Genomic DNA, 24,246 nt, shown 5'->3' on the forward strand with positions numbered 1-24,246 from the left:
CAAACACGAACCGTTTTTCTTGTGTGTACGTGTAACAGTTAATGTTACGTGTCAACTTGACCGGGCCAAGGGATGCCCCGAGAGCTGGTGAAACATTATTTCTGAGTGTGTCTGTGAGGCTGTTCTGGAGGAGATGAAGCATTCGAGTGAGAAGACTGGGTAAAGAAGATCCACTATCACCGGCGTGGGTGGGCATCATCTAACCCATTGAGGGCCTGAACAGAACAAAAAGGCCGAGGAAGGGTAAATTCCCTCGCCACCTCTTCCTGTGCTGGCATGTCCATCTTTCCCTGCCCTCAGATTTTGAAGCTCCTGACTCTTGGGCCGTTGGGCTGTGGGACTTACACCAATAGCTTTCCAGATATCAGACCTTTGGCCTCAGGTTGAGAGTTAAACCACTGGCTGTTCTGGTTCTCAGGCCTGAGCTACACCACCAGCTTTCCTGCTTCTCCAACTTGCAGACAGCAGCTAGTAGGACTTCTCGGCCTCCTTAACAATGCGAGCCAATTCCTATAACAAATCTCCTCTGACATCTATCTATCCATATATCTTATTGGTTATGTTTCTTTGGAGAACCCTGGCTAATATGGTCGGTAAGGTCTCATCTCCCACCCCAAGTTGCTAATAGCTTGCAGGAGTCTCCCTACAAGAATCCTATAAAGCAAAATTTTCTTTCATGTATTTTTTGTTTACAGAAATTGCTTTCTGTTCCCCTTAGGGTAATGTCAAACTCCATGAATTAGTTGTCTACATACCAATGATCTGCAAACTTTAACAGTCTAACACAGCGCATACTTATTACCTTATATTTTCTCTGGGACAGAGCTCTGGTCGTGGGGTAGCTAGATCTTCTGCTTCAGAATCTTTCATGAGGCTGCAGTCAGGGTGCTGGCCAGGGCTGGGATCTTATCTAAAGGCTCCAGTGGGGAAGGATCCACTTCTAAGCTCACTCACATGCTGTTGGGAGGATTTAGTTCCTCACGGCCTGCTGGCCAGAGTTAGACTTGCCATTTGGAACCTTGCCGTGTCTCAACACAGACACTTTTTTCCAAGAGAGAGAGTCTGCTGCAGGATGGAGTCCCACTTTTATACCCTAATCACAAAAGTGATTTCGCATCCTTTGCCATATTTATTTGTCAGACATTATTCTGCGTGTTTCTGGGAGGATGTTTTTGGATGAGATTAACAGTTAAACAGGCAGATTGAGTGAAGCTGATTGCCCTCCCTAATGTGGGTGGGCCTCGTCTCATCAGGTGAAGGCCTGAATAGCTCCAAAAGGCTGACTTCCCCCCTGTAAGAAGGGAAGTCATGCCTAACTTCAATCATACCTTCTGTATTAACACTCACTAAAAATGCCAGGACATTCCGGTTGCCCTTGATTTACTAGAGAAGAAAAGGTTTGAAGCACCAGTAACTGGGAAGTATTTGGATTCCCTGTGGGAGAGGATACATCTCAAAACAGAAACCTGAACATACTTTCACTCTTAGTGAGTATGATATACAGGAGGCATGGCTGGAGTCATCCTGGAATAATATTGCTAGATCGGGGTTTTATTCACGCACCCGGTGGCCTCATCTCTTCTTCTGTTGGGTGTGGCCATGGAAATGCCCATTGTTGAGAACTTAGAATCTCAAGGGGAGTAGAGTGGTGTCCTCAGCAGTACAGTTATTTGTACAGCCCCCGCTGAATTAGGAACAATTTTGCTTTCCTGAATAGTCTTCTCCTTGGCTTGTATTTTTAAGTCAATGTTTTGTTTTGGAGTGATTTTAGATTTACGGAAAAGTTGTAAAGATAGCAGGGAGATTTCCCATACATCCTTCACCCGTTTACCCTACGGTTAACATTTCACATAACCATGGCACGCTGGTCAAACCAGGAAACCGACCACAGGACATCACTGTTCACTGTACTTCAGACTTTACGAGGATTTTCCCAGTTTTTTCCAACAGTGATGTGTTTCTGTTCGAGGACACTACACTGCATTTTGTTATCATGCCTTAGTCTCCTTTGCACTGTGACAGTGTCTCAGAGTTTCCTTGTTCTTCATGATGTTGACAGATATTTTTTAGAATCTCCCTCAATCTGAGCGTGTCTGATGCTCTTCTGAATATTAAACAGGGGCTATGGGTTTCGGGGAATAAATCCTCAGAGTTGAGGCACCCCTTCCCATTGCGTCATATCATGATTTCCACATGACTCACCAGGGACGACATAAACCATGATCAGCTGGTAAAGATAATTAGCGTCTGTCGAGTTTCTCCACTGTTAATCACTCCATGTTTAGTGCAATCACGGGATTTTAAAAAAATGCATTCGTTTTCAAAATGCCTAAAGTCATGGCTATTTCTTACTTCTATGGAGTTTCTTTTTTCTATTTTCAATTTATTTCTAATTCAATTGCATCTTTGTTGTTTGCTTTCAGAAAAAAAAAAAGTTCTTAAACACCATATTCCTCATAGAATTCTGCTGAAACCTGGAGGCTATTCTTGGTTGGGATGAAAGGAGATCTGTCTTCTGAGCATCTCTAAGGTATGAGGGAATGCCATAAATATTTTATATACGTTTCCTACTTACATTTCACGAGAGCCCTCTACATTAAATATTAACAGACATTTTTTTTTCAAATGAAGGAACCAATTTACCCAAGGCCCCAATTAAAGACAGAAAGTAATAAAACGGGTAGGAGAGAACCCAAATGCTTAAGCCAGAAGGTCTACGATCACCCACAAGCTGTTCAAATTTGACTCTTGCCCTTGTACTACATAGACTCCTCGCCCCCCCAAAAAAGAACAGGTCTATGCCCTACAGCATAAGCATTTCCTAAACATGAGTGCCTTGAATATTTTCTCCTGCAGACCCCATGCTCCAAGTGGTCTCCCCAGATACCACTTGTCCTGCAAGCTTAGCTGAAGCCCAGCTCCTCCGGTGAGCTCTCCCTGACTATGACACCCACAACAAAGTTTCCTCCTTGTGCTCAGTGTGCCCCCTCTAGCACTCAGTGGCCCTGGATGACGTCTGCCCTCCCCTGCTGCCAGCTTGTCAAACAGGGTCAGCTAACCCTGCACCATGCCTTGGGCAGGATACGTGTGCCAGCCCTGACGAGCAGTGCCTGTGTGCTAACAACCTCCTGGGAGAGCCCTCCAGCTTCCTGGCTGGAGCCCAGCATTGCACCCTGCTCAGCACACCCCAGCTCCCCTCCTGGGGCCTCCCCTTGCATTTGCCTATGTGCTCATGAAAAAGTTCGCCATCCGCAAAGTTAGAGGGGGCTTTCTTCAAGACTGCCATCACGTCTGATGCCAACCGCAAGCCCTGGTGTGTGCATGTCCCAACACCACTATCAGTTCAATAATTCGCAAGAAGGACTCACAGGACTCAAGGAAGCTGTTGTGCTCACGGTTATGGCTGACTACCAGCTAAGTGATACAGATGGAAGTCAGCCAAGGGGAAAGGCTTATAGGGAAGTGTCCAGGAATGCTGCGAACATGGTCCATCCAGAGTCACAGATGGGTTACATTCCCAGCCAACACGTATGGAGGACTGCCAACCAGGAAAGCCCACCTCAGACTGTGTCCAACTTTTAACTGTGGCGCCATCCCATAAGAGTGATTGACGGACCCCATGACTGAGCTCACAGTCCAGCCACTCAGGATGTCAGGCTGATACTTACAACAAAGGCCCCCGCCCTATGTCACATGGTTAGGTGTTCTGGCATGGCTGGTCCCCCCTACCCTAAATCAGTTACACTATCCAGTGACCCAAGCCCCCCAGGCAGGCAAAGACGCCCTGTCAGGCAGGACATTCCAAGGGCTTAGAGCTCACCTCCCAGGAGCTGAGGGGCAAAGGCCAGATCTGTTTCTGACCAAGATTAAATTCTTGACTACACAGTCTTGGAGACCTTCATCCTCCTTTTTGACTTTTAGCTCTGCAAGCGTTTCTCACCATAACCAGAATATGTGGGCACACATACACCCAAATGTTGACAAGGATGTCTCCCCTGGTCCATGCTGGGATCGTAAGCAATTTTTTTAGTTTCTCATTTATACTTTTCTACTACATCCATATTCTCTTCAAGAATGGTTGCTTCTATCATTAGGTTTGGAAAACAAATTTTAATGAGGCTTTTTTCCACATGTTGCTCACCCAATTTGCTCACTATGTGCTCCATGATTTATCCCATCAGTGAGTCATTTATATAAAATAATATTTTCAGGAATGTATGCTTTTTTCCTTCTCTGAATGATGTGGAAAATAACTAAACAAAGATATGTTAAGGATAATTTAAAGTCTCCTCATTAATTAGAACAGTGTATGTTTTAAAGTACAATCCCATATATGGAAAACAGTAGAGGTTTCTCAAAAAACTAAAAATAGGACTATTATATGACCCAGTAATGCCACTCAGGGGTATTTATCTGAAAATAAATACCTAACACAAATGAAAAATGGAATCACTAACTTGAAAAAAAAACCATGTACACCAATGTTCATAGCAGCACTATTTACAGTAACAATGAAGTGGAAGCAACCTAAATGTCCATCACAGATGAATGGATAAAGAAGATGTGTTATACACACACAATGGAATACTACTCAGCCATATAAAGGAACAAAATTCTGCCATTTGCAGCAACATGGATAGATTTGGAACGCATTACGCTAAGTGAAGTAAGTCAGACAGAGATAGAGAAATACCATATGATATCACTCATATGGGGAATCTAAAAAATACAACAAACTAGTGAATATAACAACAACAACAAAAGCAGACTCACAAATATAGAGAACAAAACTAGCGATTACCAATGGGCAGAGGGAACAGGGGGGGCAAAATAGCAGAAGGGAATTAAGAGGTACAAACTACTATGTATAAAATAACAAGCAACAAAAATATATTGTGCAACACAGAAATCTTTTTTTTTTTTTTTTTTTTGGGGTTTGTGGGCCTCTCCCTGTTTTGCCCTCTCCTGTTGCGGAGCACAGGCTCCGGACGCGAAGGCTCCGTAGCCATGGCTCACGGGCACAGCCGCTCCGTGGCATGTGGGATCTTCCCGGACCAGGGCACGAACCTGTGTCCCCTGCATCGGCAGGCGGACTCTCAACCACTGTGCCACCAGGGAAGCCCAACACAGAAATCTCTTGCATTCCTATATACTAATGATGAAAAATCTGAAAGAGAAATTAAGGAAACACTCCCATTTACCACTGCAACAAAAAAAATAAAATACCTAGGAATAAACCTAAGGAGACAAAAGACCTGTATGCAGAAAACCATAAGACACTGATGAAAGAAATTAAAGATGATACCAACAGATGGAGAGATATACCATGTTCTTGGGTTGGAAGAATCAACATTGTGAAAATGACTATACAACCCAAAGCAATCTACAGATTCAATGCAATCCCTATTAAACTACCAACAGCATTTTTTCACAGAATTTGAAACAAAGAATTTCACAATTTGTATGGAAACACAAAAGACCCCGAATAGCCAAAGCAATCTTGAGGAAGAAAAACGGGGCTGGAGGAATCAGGCTCCCTGACTTCAGACCATACTACAAAGCTACAGTAATCAAGACAGTATGGTACTGGCACAAAAACAGAAGCATAGATCAATGGAACAGGATAGAAAGCCCAGAGATAAACCCATGTATATATGGTCACCTTACCTTTGATAAAGGAGGCAAGAATATACAAGGGGGAAAAGACAGTCTCTTCAATAAGTGGTGCTGAGAAAACTGGACCACTACATGTAAAGGAATGAAATTAGAACACTCCCTAACACCATACACAAAAATAAACTCAAAATGGATTAAAGACCTAAATGTAAGGCCAGACACTATCAAACTCTTAGAGGAAAATGCAGGCAGAACACTCTATGACATAAATCATAGCAAAATCCTTTTTGACCCACCTCTTAGAGAAATGGAAATAAAAATAAACAAATGGGACCTAATGAAACTTAAAAGCTTTTGCACAGCAAAGGAAACCATAAACAAGACCAAAAGACAACCCTCAGAATGGGAGAAAATATTTGAAAATGAAGCAACTGACGAAGGAATCTCCAAAATATACAAGCAGCTCATGCAGCTCAATATCAAAAGAACAAACAACCCAATCCAAAATGGGCAGAAGACCTAAATAGACATTTCTCCAAAGAAGACATACAGATGGCCAACAAACACATGAAAGGATGCTCAACATCATTAATCATTAGAGGAATGCAAATCAAAACTACAATGAGGTATCACCTCACACCAGTCAGAATGGCCATCATCAAAAAATCTACAAACAGTAAATGCTGGAGAGAGTGTGGAGAAAAGAGGTGGGAAAAGGGGTGCACTGTTGGTGGCAATGTAAACTGATAAGCCACTATGGAGAACAGTATGGAGGTTCCTTACAAAACTAAAAATAGACCTACCATATGGCCCAGCAATCCCACTACTGGGCATATACCCTGAGAAAACCATAATTCAAAAAGAGTCATGTACTACAATGTTCACTGCAGGTCTATTTACAATAGCCAAGACATGGAAGCAACCTAAGTGTCCATCGACAGATGAATGGATAAAGAAGATGTGGCACATATATACAATGAAATATTACTCAGCCATAAAAAGAAACGAAATTGAGTTATTTGTAGTGAGGTGGTGGGACCTACAGTCTGTCATACAGAGTGAAGTAAGTCAGAAAGAGAAAAACAAATAGCGTATGCTAATACATACATATTGAATCTAAAAAAAATGGTTCTGAAGAACCTAGGGGCAGGAGAGGAATAAAGACGCAGACCTAGTAGAGAATGGCCTTGAGGACACGGGGAGGGGGAAGGGTAAGCTGCGACAAAGTGAGAGAGAGGCATGGACATATATACACTACCAAACGTAAAAGAGATAGCTAGTGGGAAGCAGCCGCATAGCACAGGGAGATCAGTTTGGTGCTCTGTGACCACCTAGAGGGGTGGGATAGGGAGGGTGGGACGGAGATGCAAGAGATATGGGAACATATGTATATGTATAGCTGATTCACTTTGTTATAAAGTAGAAACTAACACACCATTGTAAAGCAATTATACTCCAATAGAGATGTTAAAAAAGAAAAAAAAAAAGAGAGAGAGACATGGAATGAACAATCGTTCAAACATACCAGGTGGGCTTTGAGAATTGATTTCAACGTATATTGAAGCTCTTATAAAGAAACAAGTCAATAAATGCTACTTAATCTATTTCTCAATTTTAGTACCTGGTGATGCTGAGGTAGCATCAGAAATTCCTACTTCTACGTTTTAATTTGATTTTCAATAATTATATTTTAAGATACCTATGCCATCATCATTACATGGTGTGTGCGGCAAAAAAATAGCTCAATAAATGTTTGTTAAATAAGTGCAGTAAACAAATAAATGATCTATGAGTAAATATATATATATAGTTCAACAGAGGGAATATAGCCAAAAATTTTTAAGTATAAATGGAATATAATCTTTAAAAATTGTGAATCACTATGTCGTACACCTGAAACATATAATATTGCACATCAACTCTACCTCAATAAAAAAATAATAAAGGACGACAACGTAAATGTACACAGGTAAACCACATACGCATTTACAAGGTGCACAAATATACATATATATGTAAAAATAATTAGACAAAGCTGTAGACTTAGAAGCATTCTGTGGATTGTGTCACGTGTAAACACGTAAGACTCCTCAGCCAGCATGGGAATGGGAGTACTCTCCTTCCTGTCTTGCCTAAAGTTCCTTTCTGCCCACTCCATGCTGTCACTTCTTGGTACAGGATGCATTCTCAAGTGGGGACAGGAACACCCCTAAGGGGCAGAGATTGGTTCTTAGGGCCACAACTCTTACTATTTTTATGTATAAAGCACAGACAGGCATGCAGCATGTGAACAGATACACAGTGTAACCGTGGTGTTAAAATTTCACGGGAGGGAAAGGGTACCATTAGAAAAGAAAACGTCTGAGAACTGGAAGCAACTCCTCCGTGCAGTCCTCCCGGATGCATTGGTCCTCAGTCTGGACTCCTGACTTGGCCCTCCCACTTCCTGAATTGGTTCAGGCATACCCACAATGCACCGCAAAGTGGAATCGAGACTGTCCGCGTGGTGGTTATCTCCCCTCCAGCGCGTGACGTCCACCAAAGCGTCCTTCGAGTCATCTCTACGTTTGCAAGAAGAAAGCCCTGCCTCTCTTACAGGGTAGGGGCTAAATAACCGTTTCATGACTAAATGAACAAACCAGCTCAGAAACAAAGGTTAAGGATTAAAAACAAGTCACAAGGGGCACCGCCCCTACCTCCGTGCCTGTCCGGATGCCTGAGAGCAATACAGTGTTTGGTAGAAGCGTTCTTCATGCTAAAAAGAATAAACATGCCCGTCGTAAATAATACAACAAGAAGCAACTGCTTTTACACAGTGGAAACCTACTTTCAAGGAGTCTGAAATATGCTAAGAATTAATAAAACATTTTAAAACGTACTCTGTAATTTGAGTACAAAAAGGAAAATCGATTAATGAGTCTGAAAGAGAGAACAAGTGGAGACAATTATTATAATTCTGCATGTATTGAGAACCTCTAACAGTCTCGATGCTGTCAGGCTCACAAAATCCATTCCCCAGGCTAGGGAGCTGCAATTTTAACCGCCGGCAGAGATGTCGCCTGCCGTTGTTGGACCACTGCTTTAATCTCGCAGGGTCTGCTGCTGAGAGATTGAAAATAAAGTCAAATAAAATAGCACATACATTCTCATTAAGTTGCCTAATTCCATAAAATGTGTTTGATTGAAATCCCACAGCCCCGTGTTGGAGTCTAGAAGAGCCTTCACACCCAATAAACTCCAGGCACTCACAATCGTAGGTATTAATGGCCCGTAGTTCTGTCTCATTTTCAATCAATCCTTCCCTTTGGGCTGCAGACAATTTGATAAAGTCCAGTGTTTGGATTAGATTCTATTATTTCTGCGACATGAACCTTTCTGCTACACAAAGCAGTCACTTTGGAAAGTTCTTCTTTAGTTAAATTTGTCCCAGAGTGTACATCTAAGTGAGGACAGTCGTTCAAAGATGCAAACTTCTACGCCATGAATTTCTGCCAGTGATAAAGTTTCCTTCAATTTTGCCATGGCCGTTGCAAAGGGCTGTCTTGGTTTTAGTTTTTCCTTTTTCTAGTTCCATACAAGGTTGATATTTAGTGTTTAAAGTTTGCTTTATATGGTTATTGTTGGTCTCATTCTATGTTTTCTGAAAACTCCATCCCTAGTCCAACTCTGTGTAAATAGTTTCGTCTCTGACTGACAGGCAATGATGTCTCACCTCTGTCTTAATTCTTCATTCTAAGAATAAATGTTTGCACACCGATTGAGTTAGGAAGCATTTGACATGCATTAAGCTACCCCCGGCAGGACAGACAGAAGACGTGGGTGCTGTGATCATCCCCAGTTGACAGACCAGAGCTGGTGCTTCCGAGGAGGTTGAGCTGCAGGTACAGGCAGAGCGGACGTGGCCAGCTCAGACGTGGTCACTGTCACCTGCAATGGAGAGCATGTGCTGCAGGGCAGCGGAGCCTCTGTTCCACACGGTCACTCGGGGATCCAAGTAGTCACACTCCCTGCGGCTTCAAGGCACAGCCCACAGGGTCCCCAAGGGTGTCAGTGCTGCCGCCGGCTGGGAGGTACAGGAGGGAATTCTCCTGTTGGGTCTGGCACCCTTCACTTCTGCTCAGCTCGGCTTCTGCCTGGGAGGACGGGGTCACACGGGCACACATCCTGCCAAGGAGGCTGGAAATGGGTGTACAGGACTGAACCGAGGCATCATGGAGGACTGACTATCGATGCTGATTGTCTGCCGCTGCCTGAATGCCCTTGGATAGATTTAACTGGAATGGATTTAACTAAATGGATCAAACGGACCATTTCCTCATCGCAAACATTTCTTTCCTTTTTTTTTTTGGCCACACAGCATGCAGGATCTTAGTTCCCCGACCAGGGATGGAACCCGGGACCTGGCAGTGAAAGCGCTGAGTCCTAACCACTGGGCCGCCGGGGAATTCCTGCAAGCATTTCTTGAGAGAGGACAGGGCCGTCGCCGTGTTCAGGCCAGTACTCTACCCGCCAGTGTTTGCTTTCCTCCAGCACGATCAGGCTCTTTGTCTCTTGAGAACAGGAGCGATCCCAAAGGGCTGAGCTGTTCAGTGAGAGGCTACGGTATAGGGCACGTGGACAGAATGAGCCACGTCAGGGGTGTACGGAGTTGGGGGAGAGGATGTTCATTTGCTTTTGCACAGGGTTCCCAGCACCAGAATCCTGGCGGCACTGCACCAGCCTAGGGACCCGCGCCTTGCAGTTACTTGTAAGCAGGTACCTACTGGGCCCCACCCAGTAAGAGTGGCGGCCCCTGTAGGTCATGAGAGACATTTAGAAGCGAGATAACCATCTGTCCACACACACACTCCCACACGAATGTTCACAGCAGCATGATTCACAACAGCCCAAACACAGAAACTAACCGCGTTCCATCAACTCATGAATGAATGAACAGGACGTGCTCCACCCCTACAAGGCGGGGGCACTATCTGATCACAAAAAGGAATGAAGTTGTGACACCAGCTGCAACGGGGATGAGCCTCAGAAACGGGATGCTGAGTGAAAGAGGTCAGGCACGAAAGGTCACAGACTGTAGGAATTGCCCAGCAGTGGCAAATCCAGAGACACGGAGAGGAGACTGGTTATGCGCCGGGGGTGGGAGTGAGTGCTGACGGGGACCGGGTTGCTCTGGGGGAGAATGAAAACGTCCTAAAATCGACTGTGGTGATGGACGCACAGCTCTGTGAATCTGCTCAAAACTACCGCGTTGCAGAGTTTACGTGTGTGAACCGCGTGCTGTGGGGGTTGCATGCCAATGAAGCTGTTACAAAGACAAGCCCCGAAGTGCCTGATGGGGGCGTGCAGTGAGCTTGTCCCGGCGGGGCACTTCCTCCTGGAGAGCCCTGGATGCTCTGGGACTCCCACAGCAGCCTCCACCAGCAAAGTGGCCGTCTCCTGACCGTGACACGATGGCATTCCCTGAGACAGGATTACACACAACATTCCCCTGTACATCCTCAGCTGCTTCCTTCACATGCCAAGTGCGCAGATGCAGCACGCCCAAGGGGCTGAGAATTTCTACCGACGTTCCCGCCAAGATCCCTACACAGGGTTCGCCCAAGACAGTGTTTGCTTTAGAGAGCAGAACCTTGTTTTTGTTTATCTGCGCTGCTGCTGAGGTTTAGTGCCTGCGTTTGCTGTGGTTGAAGTAGAGCTGATTTACAACCTTGTGTTAGTTTCAGGTGTACAGCACAGTGATTCACTTATACGTATCTATATCTGTATAGATATAGATATTCTTTTTCATATTCTTTTCCATTATGGTTTTTCTCAAAATACTGAATATAGTTCCCGGTGCTATATAGTAGGACCTTGTTGTTTATCCATTCTCTATATAAGAGTTTGCATCTGTTAACCCCAAACTCTCAATCTATCCCTCCCCTTCCCCCTCCCCCTTGGCAACCACAAGCCTGTTCTCTACATCTGTGAGTCTGTTTCTGTTTCATACATAAGTTCATTTGTGTCATATTTTAGATTCCACATATAAGTGACATCATATGGTATTTGTCTTTCTCTTTCTGACTCACTTCACTTAGTATGATAACCTTACTCTAGGTCCATCCATGTTGCTGTAAATGGCACTATTTCATTCCTTTTTTTATGGCTGAGTGGTATTCCATTGTGTGTGTGTGTGTGTGTGTGTGTGTGTGTGTGTGTGTGTGTGTATCACATCTTCTTCACCCAGTCATCTGTCGATGGACACTCAGGTTGTTTCCATGTATCCAAGACAATGTTGAACTTTACCCAAACCCTGTGCTCCTGGAAAACAGGGAAGGTTAAGGAATTGCCCCATCCTCTGTGTACCAGAAAACTGCTAACTGCAAAGAACCTTCCTTCCCCACCTGAGTTAGACAGAACTCACAGATATTCCCTTTGGGCATCCAGGACAAGGCCCAACACAGACCCTCCAGATTCCCATCCTCTGTCTCATAAATGATGTCCTGAGTGGTTTGTCCCCACAGATGAACTGGAACGAAATGCTTGTGAACCAAACTTGGGTTCAGCCTCTCCCTTTGCCCCCCAGGACCTTGAACTTTGGCCCACCCTGTCTGAGCCAGCAGCCTCTCACCCCAGCACAGGGTGCTCTTAGGAAAATATCCTGTGGTCTATATTGGATCATGCCACCCTTTCACCCCACTTCCCTTTGCCTAGTTCCTTCTAGACTACAGGTCAAGGGAATCAACTTTGCTCCTCCTATAAAAAAAGAGGATCCCCTTTTGCTAACTGTTGCTTGCTGACCTTATAGATAGAATGTTGTCCCAAATGCAATAGCCCTGCTGCCCCTAGTGCCACAGTCTCTTTCCCTCCTTCCAAGAATCCTTTTTGAATAAAAGTCTCTCCTTACTAAGTCCAGATGTGTTTCCTTTTTTTGTTCTGACAAGCACAACCCGTGTGGGACTTTTAGGGTTAAATTCACAAAGGGTTCCTCCCAACGTCATTGCAAGTTCCGACCCTGGCATGCTTTTTCTCAACCCTGATGGAATCGATTTGTCAATATGTCTCCTTGCTTCATCTGCTGGCATCCCCTCAACCTTTCTGCTTTCTTTTAACGAGCTGAATGACCCCCCGATAAACAGATTCTCAAAACATAGTAATGCTTGCACAAGCTGTTTAACGTGGAGCTTTTGGAAGAAGGCAAGGGTGCTTTCTGGTAGTGACGGGGCTGACAGTGTGTAATGAGCACTGTGGCCACCTGTAACCACAGTGGATCACAGAGGACACATCCTGGGCTCTCGCATCCCCGCTGAGCAGGGCGTGTAGGGAACCATGTTCCCTCGGAGTTGGATTCTTCTCTTGGGCCTTTCTTCTCCTTCACCAGCTGATCTGTGCCCAGAACTCCTCCTTGTTGGCTGAGTTACTTTTTATTTGGCACTTCCTTGAAACAGTGAGTGTCTATCAGTGCATTTGTAGCCAGTGGCACCCTGGCCACTGCTGAGAGATGTAGCAGGAATCTGTTTCATCACACGGACCGCTGGAAGGGGAGAGGGGGTGGCTGGGAGGTGAGGACAAATTCCTTGGGCAGGGCACAGCCCCTCCCTGCTCAGAGCTGGAGGTGAGGAGTGATTTTCCACTACACAGGGGCGAGGAGGGGCCAGGAGCCCCCGTATGGTGCGTGGAAATGTTCCCTCAGAGAAGTCATCTGGGCTGTTGGTTTTGATCCCTTCACGCTGGACATTTTGTGGGCTGTTCTGAAGAAAGAAACAGGTTCTACAGCCATCACTTCAGTCTCCTGGAAGCTGATTCCATGCATGAGGGAGGAATGGAGTATTTGGTGATGGTTGGCCAGGTTCTTCATCCGTCCTATTTTCCTCCAAAGAAAATGCAATTGTTCCCACCATGCAGGGATACGTGACTGGCATTAGCACGCCTGCTCTGGTACTTTCCCGAGAACTGTGCTCCAGGATGTGGACGGGGGACCTACATCTATATTACAGGCAATGGACAGCTTTATTGACTAGGCAGGTGCTTTCAGACAAAGTCTTTTGCATAACATAAAGAGCAAGTTACTCTTTTCAAATGACCGTAATACTCTTAGTCAAAACCTCTTTCAATTGAAATGGCATTAGCATACATCTTATTTTCTGGAAAATGTACTGGAAACTGCATGAGAAAGGCACAATCTATATGTTTTCTGGAGAACTAAGCTATTGGATAAAGAGGAAAACCAACTTGTTATGCAACGACCTGATTCCCCACTTTGGGGGATTCAATGACTCAATTGAAGAAATGGGTCTGGGGCTCCCCTGTGTTTAGAATGAGGCACTGTTCAAGCAGCCGGGGATACAATGTTGAATAAGACATGGTCCCATCCCCCAAGACATTTCTAACCCGCTTTTACAAATATTCCAGTCAAGAATTCCCAACTGCCATGCAAGTTTTTGTTTTTGTTTTTCCTGATAATACCCTGCAATGTTAGGGTCTGGATCTGAAAACACTGACAAGAAACAATGAAGAGAAAACAGTGACGTCTACTTGGACCCAGACAGTAGTCCAAAGAATCATAAGCTAAATAACTTTGTCCTCTGTGTGATGTTTTCTTGATTGTTTATAAAACCAGAAGTCGATGCATGTTTTTTGCACTAAATGGTCACAACCCAAGACTCTCTTCTTTGATTTAAGGCTCTTTGGGGTCACGGAAGTGTCATTTGGAAAACTGCTTCCTGACGCATAATGTTATGGTAATGATACCCTAAAGCCCGTGTAAGGGCTCTGCCAGGAGAGCTATTGATTTATCTCTTTCCCAGTATTGTTTTAAAACAAGAGGCAGCTGAGGGTCAAGAGAGACTCTGGGTTATAAGAGGCTTAATGCAACCCTAGGAATTTTTTTCTTTTTTTTTACACACTTGAGAGGAGAAAGGTTGTTCATAAATACTCATTTATAGAAACAATTCAAGAGATGCAGAAAAGGCACATTTGTCTTCCATCTGAGCATAGGATTATACCCTATGTACCAATGTAGGTGAGGGAAAGAGTAGAAAGTGCTGGAATATCGGGGTTATAGCGAGAATCCAAGAGACCTGGATCAAAGCCCAGCTGTGCCACTCACTGATTATATCCATTTGGGTTATAAATTGGAATTTTTTGAACTTAGTCACCTCACATAAAGCAAAATTACCTGCCTCAAAGATAGCTGTGAGGATTCAATATCATATCACATGCAAAGGCCAAGGAACAAAGCCTGGTACGTAGTATAAACTCAGTAAACTGTACAGATCATTGCTACTGTTACCTCTGTATAGGAGTTAGACACAAAGTATTTACACATAAGGTGCTGGGTAAGGTGCTTGCTCTCAGTACTTGAGATGGGTGGTGTGATGTGATCATTAATTTTATGTATCAATTGACGAGGCTACGGGGCCCAGTCATTTAAATGTTGGTCCACATGTGGTTTTTCTTAGATGTGACTACATTGAAATTAGCAGACTCTGAGTAAAGCAGATTACCCTCCCATAATGTGGTTGGGCAGGGGATGGTGGGATGGTGGGTGGGTCGTATCTAATCAGGCGAGGGCCTTAAAAGCAAAGATGAAAGTTTCCCAAAGAAGAAGCAATTCTCTCTCAAGGCTGCCACATAGAATCTCTGCCTGAATTTCCAGCTTTCCGGCCCACCCTGCAGATACCAGACCTGCCAGCTGCCACCATCACATGAGCCAACTCCTTAAAATAAATCTCCTGATGGATACATAGATACAAATACATCTATCTATAGCTACAGATGTAACTACAGACAGGTATCTCTGTCCCTACTACCTATCGATAGCTACATCTACAGCTATCTATCTACAGAGACAAAGATGCAGATAGATAGATAGATGACTACAATAGGTCTTTATCTATACCGCAGCTCATTGTAATTCTATTGAATCTGTCCATCTATCAAAATCTGCCTCCAACTCTCTCTATAGCAATAGACAGATTTAGCTATAGCTAGATAGACACAAATTCCCTGGTCTCTACATCTGTATCTACAGAGATCCTCTTGGCTCTGTTTCCCTGGAGAACTTGACTAATGCAGGCTGGGAGACTGACAAGTAAATAGACAATGTGAATGCTCTGTGGCAGGTCTCAGCACAGCACAAGGTGCTATGGGAATGTACAGAAGAAGATTGCTCTTTTTGAAGCCCGGATTGAATAAGCTGCCCGAGAAGACAGTTGAAAATGAGAACAACCTTTAGTGGGTGGACACAAGCGTCGGAACCCCCAAGGACACAGATGAGGGACAACTAGAGGATTAAGAAGACAAAACAGTGTGATGTGAAGAGGGCATGGAAGCCCAGGGGGAGAGCTCTACGAAGGGCAGTTTTCATCCTATGGGAATACCACAGGGAGTGTAAGTTAGAGACTGGGAGGTTTGCATCTGGGATTTCAGGAGGGTCTTGGCGCTGCATGAAACTTAGATGCAAGGCATGGCCATGGAGGTGGCTGGAGGGGAATGATGGAGAAGGTCCTGTGGGTGAGAAGGGCAAGAGCTCAGTGAGTGCCGTTCCCCAGAGATGCTCAGGGCAAAGATAAGCGGCCACCCAGCGGGGAGCAGTGCAGGGTAGCGGCAGCCTCAGGGAAGGGCGGATGGTGGAAGAGACGGCGGGTGAACAGGCTGAGAGAGTGGAGGTCCTCAGTGTAAAGGTAAATGTCCTGGAGGTGGGAGAGCAGCGAGAGGCTGGGTCAGGAGCCAGGGCGGAGGGGCCGGAGCTCAGGAGACACAGGCGGGCTCAATGACCAGATGGGCCCAGCTGTCCGGGGCTTCTCAGGAAGTCCTGGTCCACTGGTCTCAGCCTCAGATGCGTGCTGGAACCACCCGGGGAGCTTTTCAGATATTGCTGCCAGGGCCCCACCCCCAAAATGCTCCCGTTGCTAGCCTGTCTCCCTCCTTGATGATTTATGGGCCAAAGACTACCTTTCATCATCACCACAACTGTGCCCACGCATCCCCGCACTGGCTAACGCTGTTGGCTCACTCCCAGGGTCTACCGAGACCAGCAGCTCCACGGGTACATTGCCCTGTACACTCACTATGCTTCTTCAACCCCCGGCAGGGCTCCAATAGACAGCCTGGTCCCCAAAGCATCTGTGAAAACCCCCCTCCATGTGGACGTGGAGTGTGTGGACGCCTCCAAAATCACAGAAAGGTGAGATACCCGATTACGAACCAGCCAGCCACCCACAGAAACTCCCCGGAAGGCACTCGCTCCTGAGGTGGACATGGGCGTTGCACCTCATTTGTCCACAGATGGCCTGGTGTTCCACCTCCCCAAGCCCACAGGGGTCACTGTCTCTTGAGGTGGACATGGGCGTTGCACCTCATTTGTCCACAGATGGCCTGGTGTTCCACCCCCCCAGGCCCACAGGGGTCACTGTCTCTTGGCAGCTGTATCAAGGGCGACTCTATCATGGTGAGAAACCAAGGGGGTATGAAAGAATGTCCCCATGGGAGGGAGGCCCATTCTAGGAACAAAGGCAGATCTCCCAGCTCTTTGGAACAGATATCTTTGCAAAACCTAATTAGCCTCTAACCCCTACTCACAACTAAGGCACACAATCTATTGCATCTGATAACATGAAAGGTATAATCATACTTTCCAAGCACAGAGTACTTTCACCTGTTTAAGCAAATCTGAACGGAAAAACATTATATCGTTTTACCAGTTTTTTACTAAACACCGTAGCTCTAGACAACAGATTTTGACTTAAGTCAGCGATGAGCTCTGTTCATCCAACGTTTAGCCATGTTGTCAAATCAGGTTTTGGAAGGTATGCTGCTATTTAAAACTAAAGGTGGATACAGCACTTACTTAGTGTTGTGGAACTCTGCAGAATGCAAGAAGGGAGCTGCAAAGGGCCTCTTAAAATAAATATGTCCTTTTTGGCAGAAAATATCATTGTAGGGTCCCCCATGGGTAGGGGAGTGGGCAGTGCACAGAGATGGGCTGACACTGCATTTGAGAGTGGAAAGAATACATCCAGCATGCAGAGTAGACTGGGCTTCCCCTACTGGGCCATACGTGCTGGGCCTCTTTGCATTCACCTTCTAAAATGAAACTTCCCCAGACAATAATTATTCATGTTTTCAAAGAAGAGAATAACCATTGCTCTCCTGGCGTCTCCAAACTCAGAATTTCAGGGTCTAATTCAGACGTACTCACTTAACAAGCCAAGCTTTTATCCATAAAATAAGACTAGAGGAAAAGCGAGAATGATTTTTATGATGGGTGGGGTCAATGGATGTCACAGAAACCTTTGGATGCAGCCCCAGTCTTGCACCCCTAGGGTCAAGGCTGCACCACCAACAAGATGGCGGTCCAAGTTCATGGGGCCACTTGGTGGATCCATTTACATAGGTGCTGCTCCTGGAGCTTTACACAGCAGCTCCTATATAATTCTGGACATTAATATGCTCAAGGAGACTTGAGAATAGCCCTTTTGAAGTAAGGTTCAGCATCACTGTCTCAGCTACTTCCTTGGGGAATTCTGAACGTGGGTTCCATTAAAAAAACAATACAGCAGCAAAGGGGCATCCTACCACTGCTTCTTTGGAGACTTCACTCCCACATGATACCTCCTGGATGAGAATCAAAGCTTTTCATGTACCTACCATTCTAGGAGCCAAAATACCAAGGTGAAAACCCGCCCATGTGATTGTTTGAGCATAGAATACAAACAAAGTAATTAGCAACTCAAAGGGCATTTCAAACACGCGCCAACACGGAACCATGCGAAACAGGGAAGGTTCCTGTTTGTAAATTCCGGCTACTCAGACAGACTTTAAGGATTCATATCCTAGGCAACAGAAATGTGCTCCGTAAAAGAAATCTTCCCAGAGGCTTTTCCATATTTGCCGCAGTTAAGCTTACATTTAAATAAACGTGGAGTTTCTTACCTGTCTACCAAGCGGTCCTTCTGCAAATCAGCTCCCTGCTCTCCACGTCACGCCACGAATGAGCAGAAAGAACCAGATCTCACTGTGGGGACCACAGGCTGTCCTCCTCGTGGAAGGGCAGTAGAAACTTCAGCCTCAAGCCTTCAGAACGTGATGCCAAAGTGTAAAGTGCAATTATCTAAGAAGAGAGGGCTTGGTGCAAAACGTCGATGGCCCGCAAAGAGGAAAATGGCATCTTTGACTGAGAGTCAATAGTACACACATTCATGGAGTTTCTTCCCCAGAATAGAGACTGTTTCTATGTTGACACACGTCTTTTGTACCTTAAAGAATGATCGATGAAATACATTTGAGACACTGGAGTGCATTTATGGCAGTCATAGGATAAGTATTATTTCCATGTGCTGTGGTTTGAGTTTGTGACTTTGGACACATTGATCATTAAGGCAGAGAGGAGATACAAGTATTGACAAACTCTCAGCAGCACCTAAGCTAGGACATCCCAGAGGTGGCTACCCGGGGCCTCTGCTTGGGGCCCCACGTGATGGGGCTCCCAGGTCAGTGATTCGAGGAACCAAAGGCAGGCAGTCTCTCCATCACCTGCGGCTAGAACACTGAGGCCCTTACCCTACCAGGCCATAAAAAGCCCCACCATGGCAAAGAGAGTCAGCACAATGAAAAAGGCACGGGATCCTTATCGAGGACATGAACCTGGGCTCTGCCATTTTGTGGTGTGGTGGCCACGGACTTGGCAGGAACATGGTGAAGGACCTCCTGGAAATTCTTGGATTCCAGGCCCTCAAGACCTCCTGTCCTGGCAAAACAAACTCTCCACATGGCCCAGCCCCACTAGCCTGGACACCGAAGTTTAGGGCCAGGGTCCTAGGTTGTCGTGAAATGGTCCTTTCCCCTGATGAGCCCTCATGCAACAGGTGGCCATTAAACATTGCTTAAAGGATGTGAGGCATTCGGGAATACCCCATGGCTATGGTTTCCAGAAGATTCCAGTAAGAGAGGAAACTCTGTCTGCCTTCTTTACTTTTCAAGCCCAATTCTGTAGAGTGCACTGCGCCCTCTGTACATCATGAGGTGTGACATCCTAGAGGCCCTTTGGCTTTTCAGTGATCTCTGTTTTTGTTTTTGTTTTTTTTGCGGTACGTGAGCCTCTCACTGATGTAACCTCTCCCGTTGCGGAGCACAGGCTCCGGACGCGCAGGCCTAGCAGCCATGGCTCACGGGCCCAGCCGCTCCACGGCATGTGGGATCTTCCTGGACCGGGACACGAACCCATGTCCCCTGCATCGGCAGGTGGACTCTCAACCACTGTGCCATCAGGGAAGCCCTCAGTGATCTCTTTGATGGAGGCCAAGATGGCCTTCATGCTGAATTCCATCTTCAGTGGGCAATATCGTATAAAGTTCTTGCTGAAAGAAAAGGGAAAAGAACCAGAATCAACAATGGAAACGTATCTGTTTTACTCTGTGCTGTTTAAATTACTGGAATAAAGAAAGTAACCTTAAGTTTAATTTTAGTTTTAATTTGCTTTTTTTTTTTTTTTTTTTGCTGTACGCGGGCCTCTCACTGTTGTGGCCTCCCCCGTTGTGGAGCACAGGCTCCGGACGCGCAGGCTCAGCGGCCATGGCTCACGGGCCCAGCCGCTCCGCGGCATGTGGGATCTTCCCAGACCGGGGCACGAACCCGCGTCCCCTGCATCGGCAGGCGGACTCCCAACCACTGCGCCACCAGGGAAGCCCTAATTTGCTTTTAATAAACTTGTCCAGATTGAATTTACCACTAAAGCATGAGAAAATAGCAATAATTGACTCCATTTAGGTCAAATGTTGGTAATGATGTTTGCTCAAAGGCAGATTATCTAACAAAGGAACAAATGACAGTGATCCTCCCAGATTAAAAACAACAACAAAGGAGACATAACAAAACCAAAGGGGGAAAAAAAAAAAAACTTTCAAGAATCAATTCTGGGCCATCTGAGCCACAGAATATTTTTACAGGTTGGGATGGTAAGTCATGACAGTACTATGAAGAGACCAAAAGCAAAAAAGTAAGGCTTTTGATACAGCTGAAAATGTGAACCGTATTCCACAAAGTTTGTTTCCTGTCTCTTGATAAAGAGGCCTGCATTCAATCCTTTCCCAAGTCCATCCGCCAGCCTCATGACCCCTGAACTTTAGATGTCCAGAATTGCACCTCAAAGTAATGCTAAATAGGAGTGCTTGCTGAAGCTCTGGACCAGCTCATTGCAGACAGTGCCAGGATCACATATCAAGGAACAGGCAGAGGATAAGTATCGTTAGACATGAAACAAAGACTCAAGACTCATGGCTGAGAGTTGCTTCTAGCTTAATACTAAGTTATTTAATATTTACTGTTATAAAATGTTATAACAATGTTATAATATATAAAATATAATGTAATAATTTAATGTTATATTATATAACACTGTTATCTTCCAAAGTATGTCTTCTTGCAGCTAAATCAGCAGACAATTGGTACAATTTGACCGCACCAATCAACACACTGTGATTAAAATATTTCAAAATAAATACAACGCAGGAGTTTTGGAAAGTACCATTTTTTATTTTGTTTAGTTCTTCAGTCACAGTTGGTCACTGCCCTCCCCCGCCCTGATCTAGATAACACTAACAAAAATATGTTCTCCACGACTCAGCCTGTCCTAGACATATTGATGAAGAGATCAGAGGGAATTGTTACTTACAGAGTTCTAGACTGTAAGTTTGCTCCACAAACTCCTTGCAGATATAAATGAAAGTAATAAATTAGCTGTCACCACTTTGGAGATAAAGACAGTGGCATCTCACTGTCATGGGCATTGCTTTATAGGCATAAATGGCATATTTAAGGAATGAAATACGGAAAGGGGAGATATGCACAAACGAAAAATAAAGTTGCTGAATTCATCATGGGTGAGATATTCCTTGGTGTAAAAAAATTGGTTGTGCAGCTGTGATCCTGCAGCAGTGCCTGCATAGAAATGTTTAAAATGTGTTTTTAAATGCACATGCTCCTAGAAGCATTTTACTGAAAGATGAAACACAGCATCTGGTCTCCTGCTCTGTCACCCTTCTCAGAGACAGATTCAAGCATCTCCAGGTGAGTAATATCCAAGAATTCTGACGTTAGTGATGGAAATTGATGCTCCATCCCTGCTGAGAACGAGGAGTGACTGCAAGTCCAGGACCAAGTAAAGGTTGGACCCCAACAGTTCAGGCTGGTCCTCAGTAATGGTTCCAGGGTGAAAGGCACATCTTTAACATTGGTATCACTGTTATAACTCTTCATTTATTTTTATCTTGTTTATTATTTTTCAATATACTTTTAAAATTTCCCCATAAAGTCTTTTCACCAATTTTTTTTCTATTCATTACTAATCCTTTATGTTTTGGGGACTTGTGCGAAAGATATTTTCTAAAAGCGTGGTGTGATCTAACAATTGCCGGCATATAGACATACAAGTGATGTGAATATTTATGTTGTATCCAGCAACCTTGATAAACCCTCATCGATTCTAACAATTCATCTAAATATTCTTTGAGATCTGAGGTTTTCAGGGTAGACAATGAATAAGCTCTGGAGGATAACAGCCTCTTTCTTTATAATATTCATACGTCTCATTTTATTTTTTCTTATATCATTGAGCTGGCCTTTAGTACTGCCAACGCAAAGCTGAATGGGGGTTGTAATAGAAAGCATTCTTACTCCTGGTCTTAAACAGGAATACTTTTACCTTTTCACTATCAAATATAATACTGAGTTTCAACTCGGTTTTTTTTTTTGATAGATATTATTTATCAGTGTAGGAAAGTTATTTTCTATCCCTAACTGCTAAGGATCTTTTTTTTTTAATAAGTCAGGAATAGATATCGACTTGATCAAATGATTTTTCTTCATCAGTTAAGATAATCATACAGGTTTTTCACTGGTAATTAATAGACTGATCTTTCTAATGTTGATCCAGGTTTGTATTACTAGGATAAATCCATTTTTTTCATGATTATTATTCTTTATAGCTTGCTAGATTGTTTTGTTAATATTCTGTTTAAGATGTCTGTCTCTATAGTTAATAGGATTTATTCTCCTTGGATAATTTAGTTATTAAAGTTAGGCAGTCTCAAAAAAATGAGTTAAGTTTGTTTTCTTTGTTCTCTGGAAGAGTTGTAATAGTTTGAAATTACTTGTTGATTGTTAGATTTAACATATAAAACCATCAGGGCACAGGCTTTTCTTTGGGGAAAGTTTTCATTTTTTGTTTGTTTTTGTTGTTTTTACAACTAACTCAGTTTTTATAGTTTATTTCTTCTTGAGTCAGTTACATTTTTCTAGAATTTTGAACATTTAAGTTTTCAACTTTATTGCTATACAGCTGAAAATGCTATGATTTTATTATCGTCTTGACCTCAGAAGCATCTATACTTTAAAAAAATAGTTTATATTTGTTCTCTCCCCCACCACCTTCTCTTTTCCTCTCCTCCCCTCCCCTCCCCCACTCTTCCCTTCTCTTCCCTTTCCTTCCCTGTCCCCTGTCTCTCTCCTATTCAGTCTTGCCAGAAGTTTTCCAGTCTTACTAATTTATTCTTTCTGACTTGTGGAAGTTTTAATCTGTTGTTCTTTTCCTAACTCCCTGTGCTAGATGTTCAACTCATTGATTTCCATCCTATTCCTGTCCTCATATAAACATTTAAGGCTTTAAATTTCCCTCTCAATACTGCTTTATTGCATTCCCCTTTAAAAAGTATATAGTGCTATTATTGTTTATCTATATTTTCAATTTCCTTTATGACTTCTTTTTTGACCCACACAGTTGTTCTTTTCTTAAGGGTGTGCTTTAAAATTTCTATATGGAGATTTTCTATTTATCTCTTTGTTCCTGATTTCTAACTTAATGCATTATGGGGAGAGAATGTGACATATCCTATGAGTGTGATGAGATTTACCTGATAATCTGCTTAATGAACTGTGTTCAATTGTCAAAATTATTCCTTATATTGTATTGAGATATGTATCTTTCGTTTGCAGGCTGCAATGTCCTTTCGCTAACATGAAACACGTGATTTCTTTTCATTGTATTTTCTGTTTTAAAAATTTCCACAATATAGGGCAGTTACTGAATTGCTGAGCAATGTTAAAAAAAAATTCATTCAAGTATGTTGATAGAGTGCTTAGTACATGCTCATTATGTCTGTACACTAGGCATTAAGAATACAGGGATGACAGAGACTAACACAGTGTTTGTTCCCATGGACTTAACTTAGCATCTAGATGGGCAGAGAGATAAGTGCTCACATAGTTATTTAGTTGTTGTTGTGTTAAATGTCACAGAGGGAAAGTACAGTGTGCTATGATGCAGGTTCTTTCTGAGATCAAGTACAGTGGCTATAGCATGTGAGTCATCACTAGCTGTACTCAGAAGTCTTGGCACAGAAACACCAGAGTCACCCAGGAATATGACTCATCAAGTACAGGTGTATCCCTCTAGCCTGCTGTGTCTCTCCTATCCCCACTCCTTATCTCCACCAGTTCCTAGTGATCTGTGCTCTTTTCCTTTTCTCCCACTTACCCGTTCATTTTCTGGTTCCTAACCACCATAGTGGTCTTTCTCTGAAAACATGTTACGTACTGGATGCTGGGGATGAACCTTCACAACTCTGCAGGTGTGATCTGTTCAGCAGAGTTTCT

At 44.0% G+C, this 24,246-nt stretch overlaps 1 protein-coding gene and 1 long non-coding RNA gene across 2 annotated transcripts in view; both read right to left on the minus strand.

The window, feature by feature from the left end:
- The window catches only part of LOC113614178 (uncharacterized), a 157,941-nt gene extending 138,190 nt beyond the window's left edge, over positions 1-19,751 (minus strand). Inside the window, exon 1 of the long non-coding RNA XR_003430494.1 lies at positions 18,532-19,751. This is a non-coding gene — a long non-coding RNA (uncharacterized LOC113614178). The remainder of the gene's footprint in view (positions 1-18,531) is intronic.
- Positions 19,752-19,839: 88 nt separating this feature from the next.
- Positions 19,840-24,246, minus strand: part of PUDP (pseudouridine 5'-phosphatase) — a 124,139-nt gene continuing 119,732 nt past the window's right edge. Inside the window, exon 4 of the mRNA XM_027095480.1 lies at positions 19,840-19,955. Within this exon, the coding sequence (XP_026951281.1) occupies positions 19,875-19,955 (81 nt within the window). The 3' untranslated portion in view covers positions 19,840-19,874. The remainder of the gene's footprint in view (positions 19,956-24,246) is intronic.

This window comes from Aethalodelphis obliquidens, unplaced genomic scaffold (genome assembly GCF_003676395.1).
Source record: "Aethalodelphis obliquidens isolate GAN/ISIS:26980383/991018 unplaced genomic scaffold, ASM367639v1 scaffold91, whole genome shotgun sequence".
NCBI lineage: Eukaryota > Metazoa > Chordata > Mammalia > Artiodactyla > Delphinidae > Aethalodelphis > Aethalodelphis obliquidens.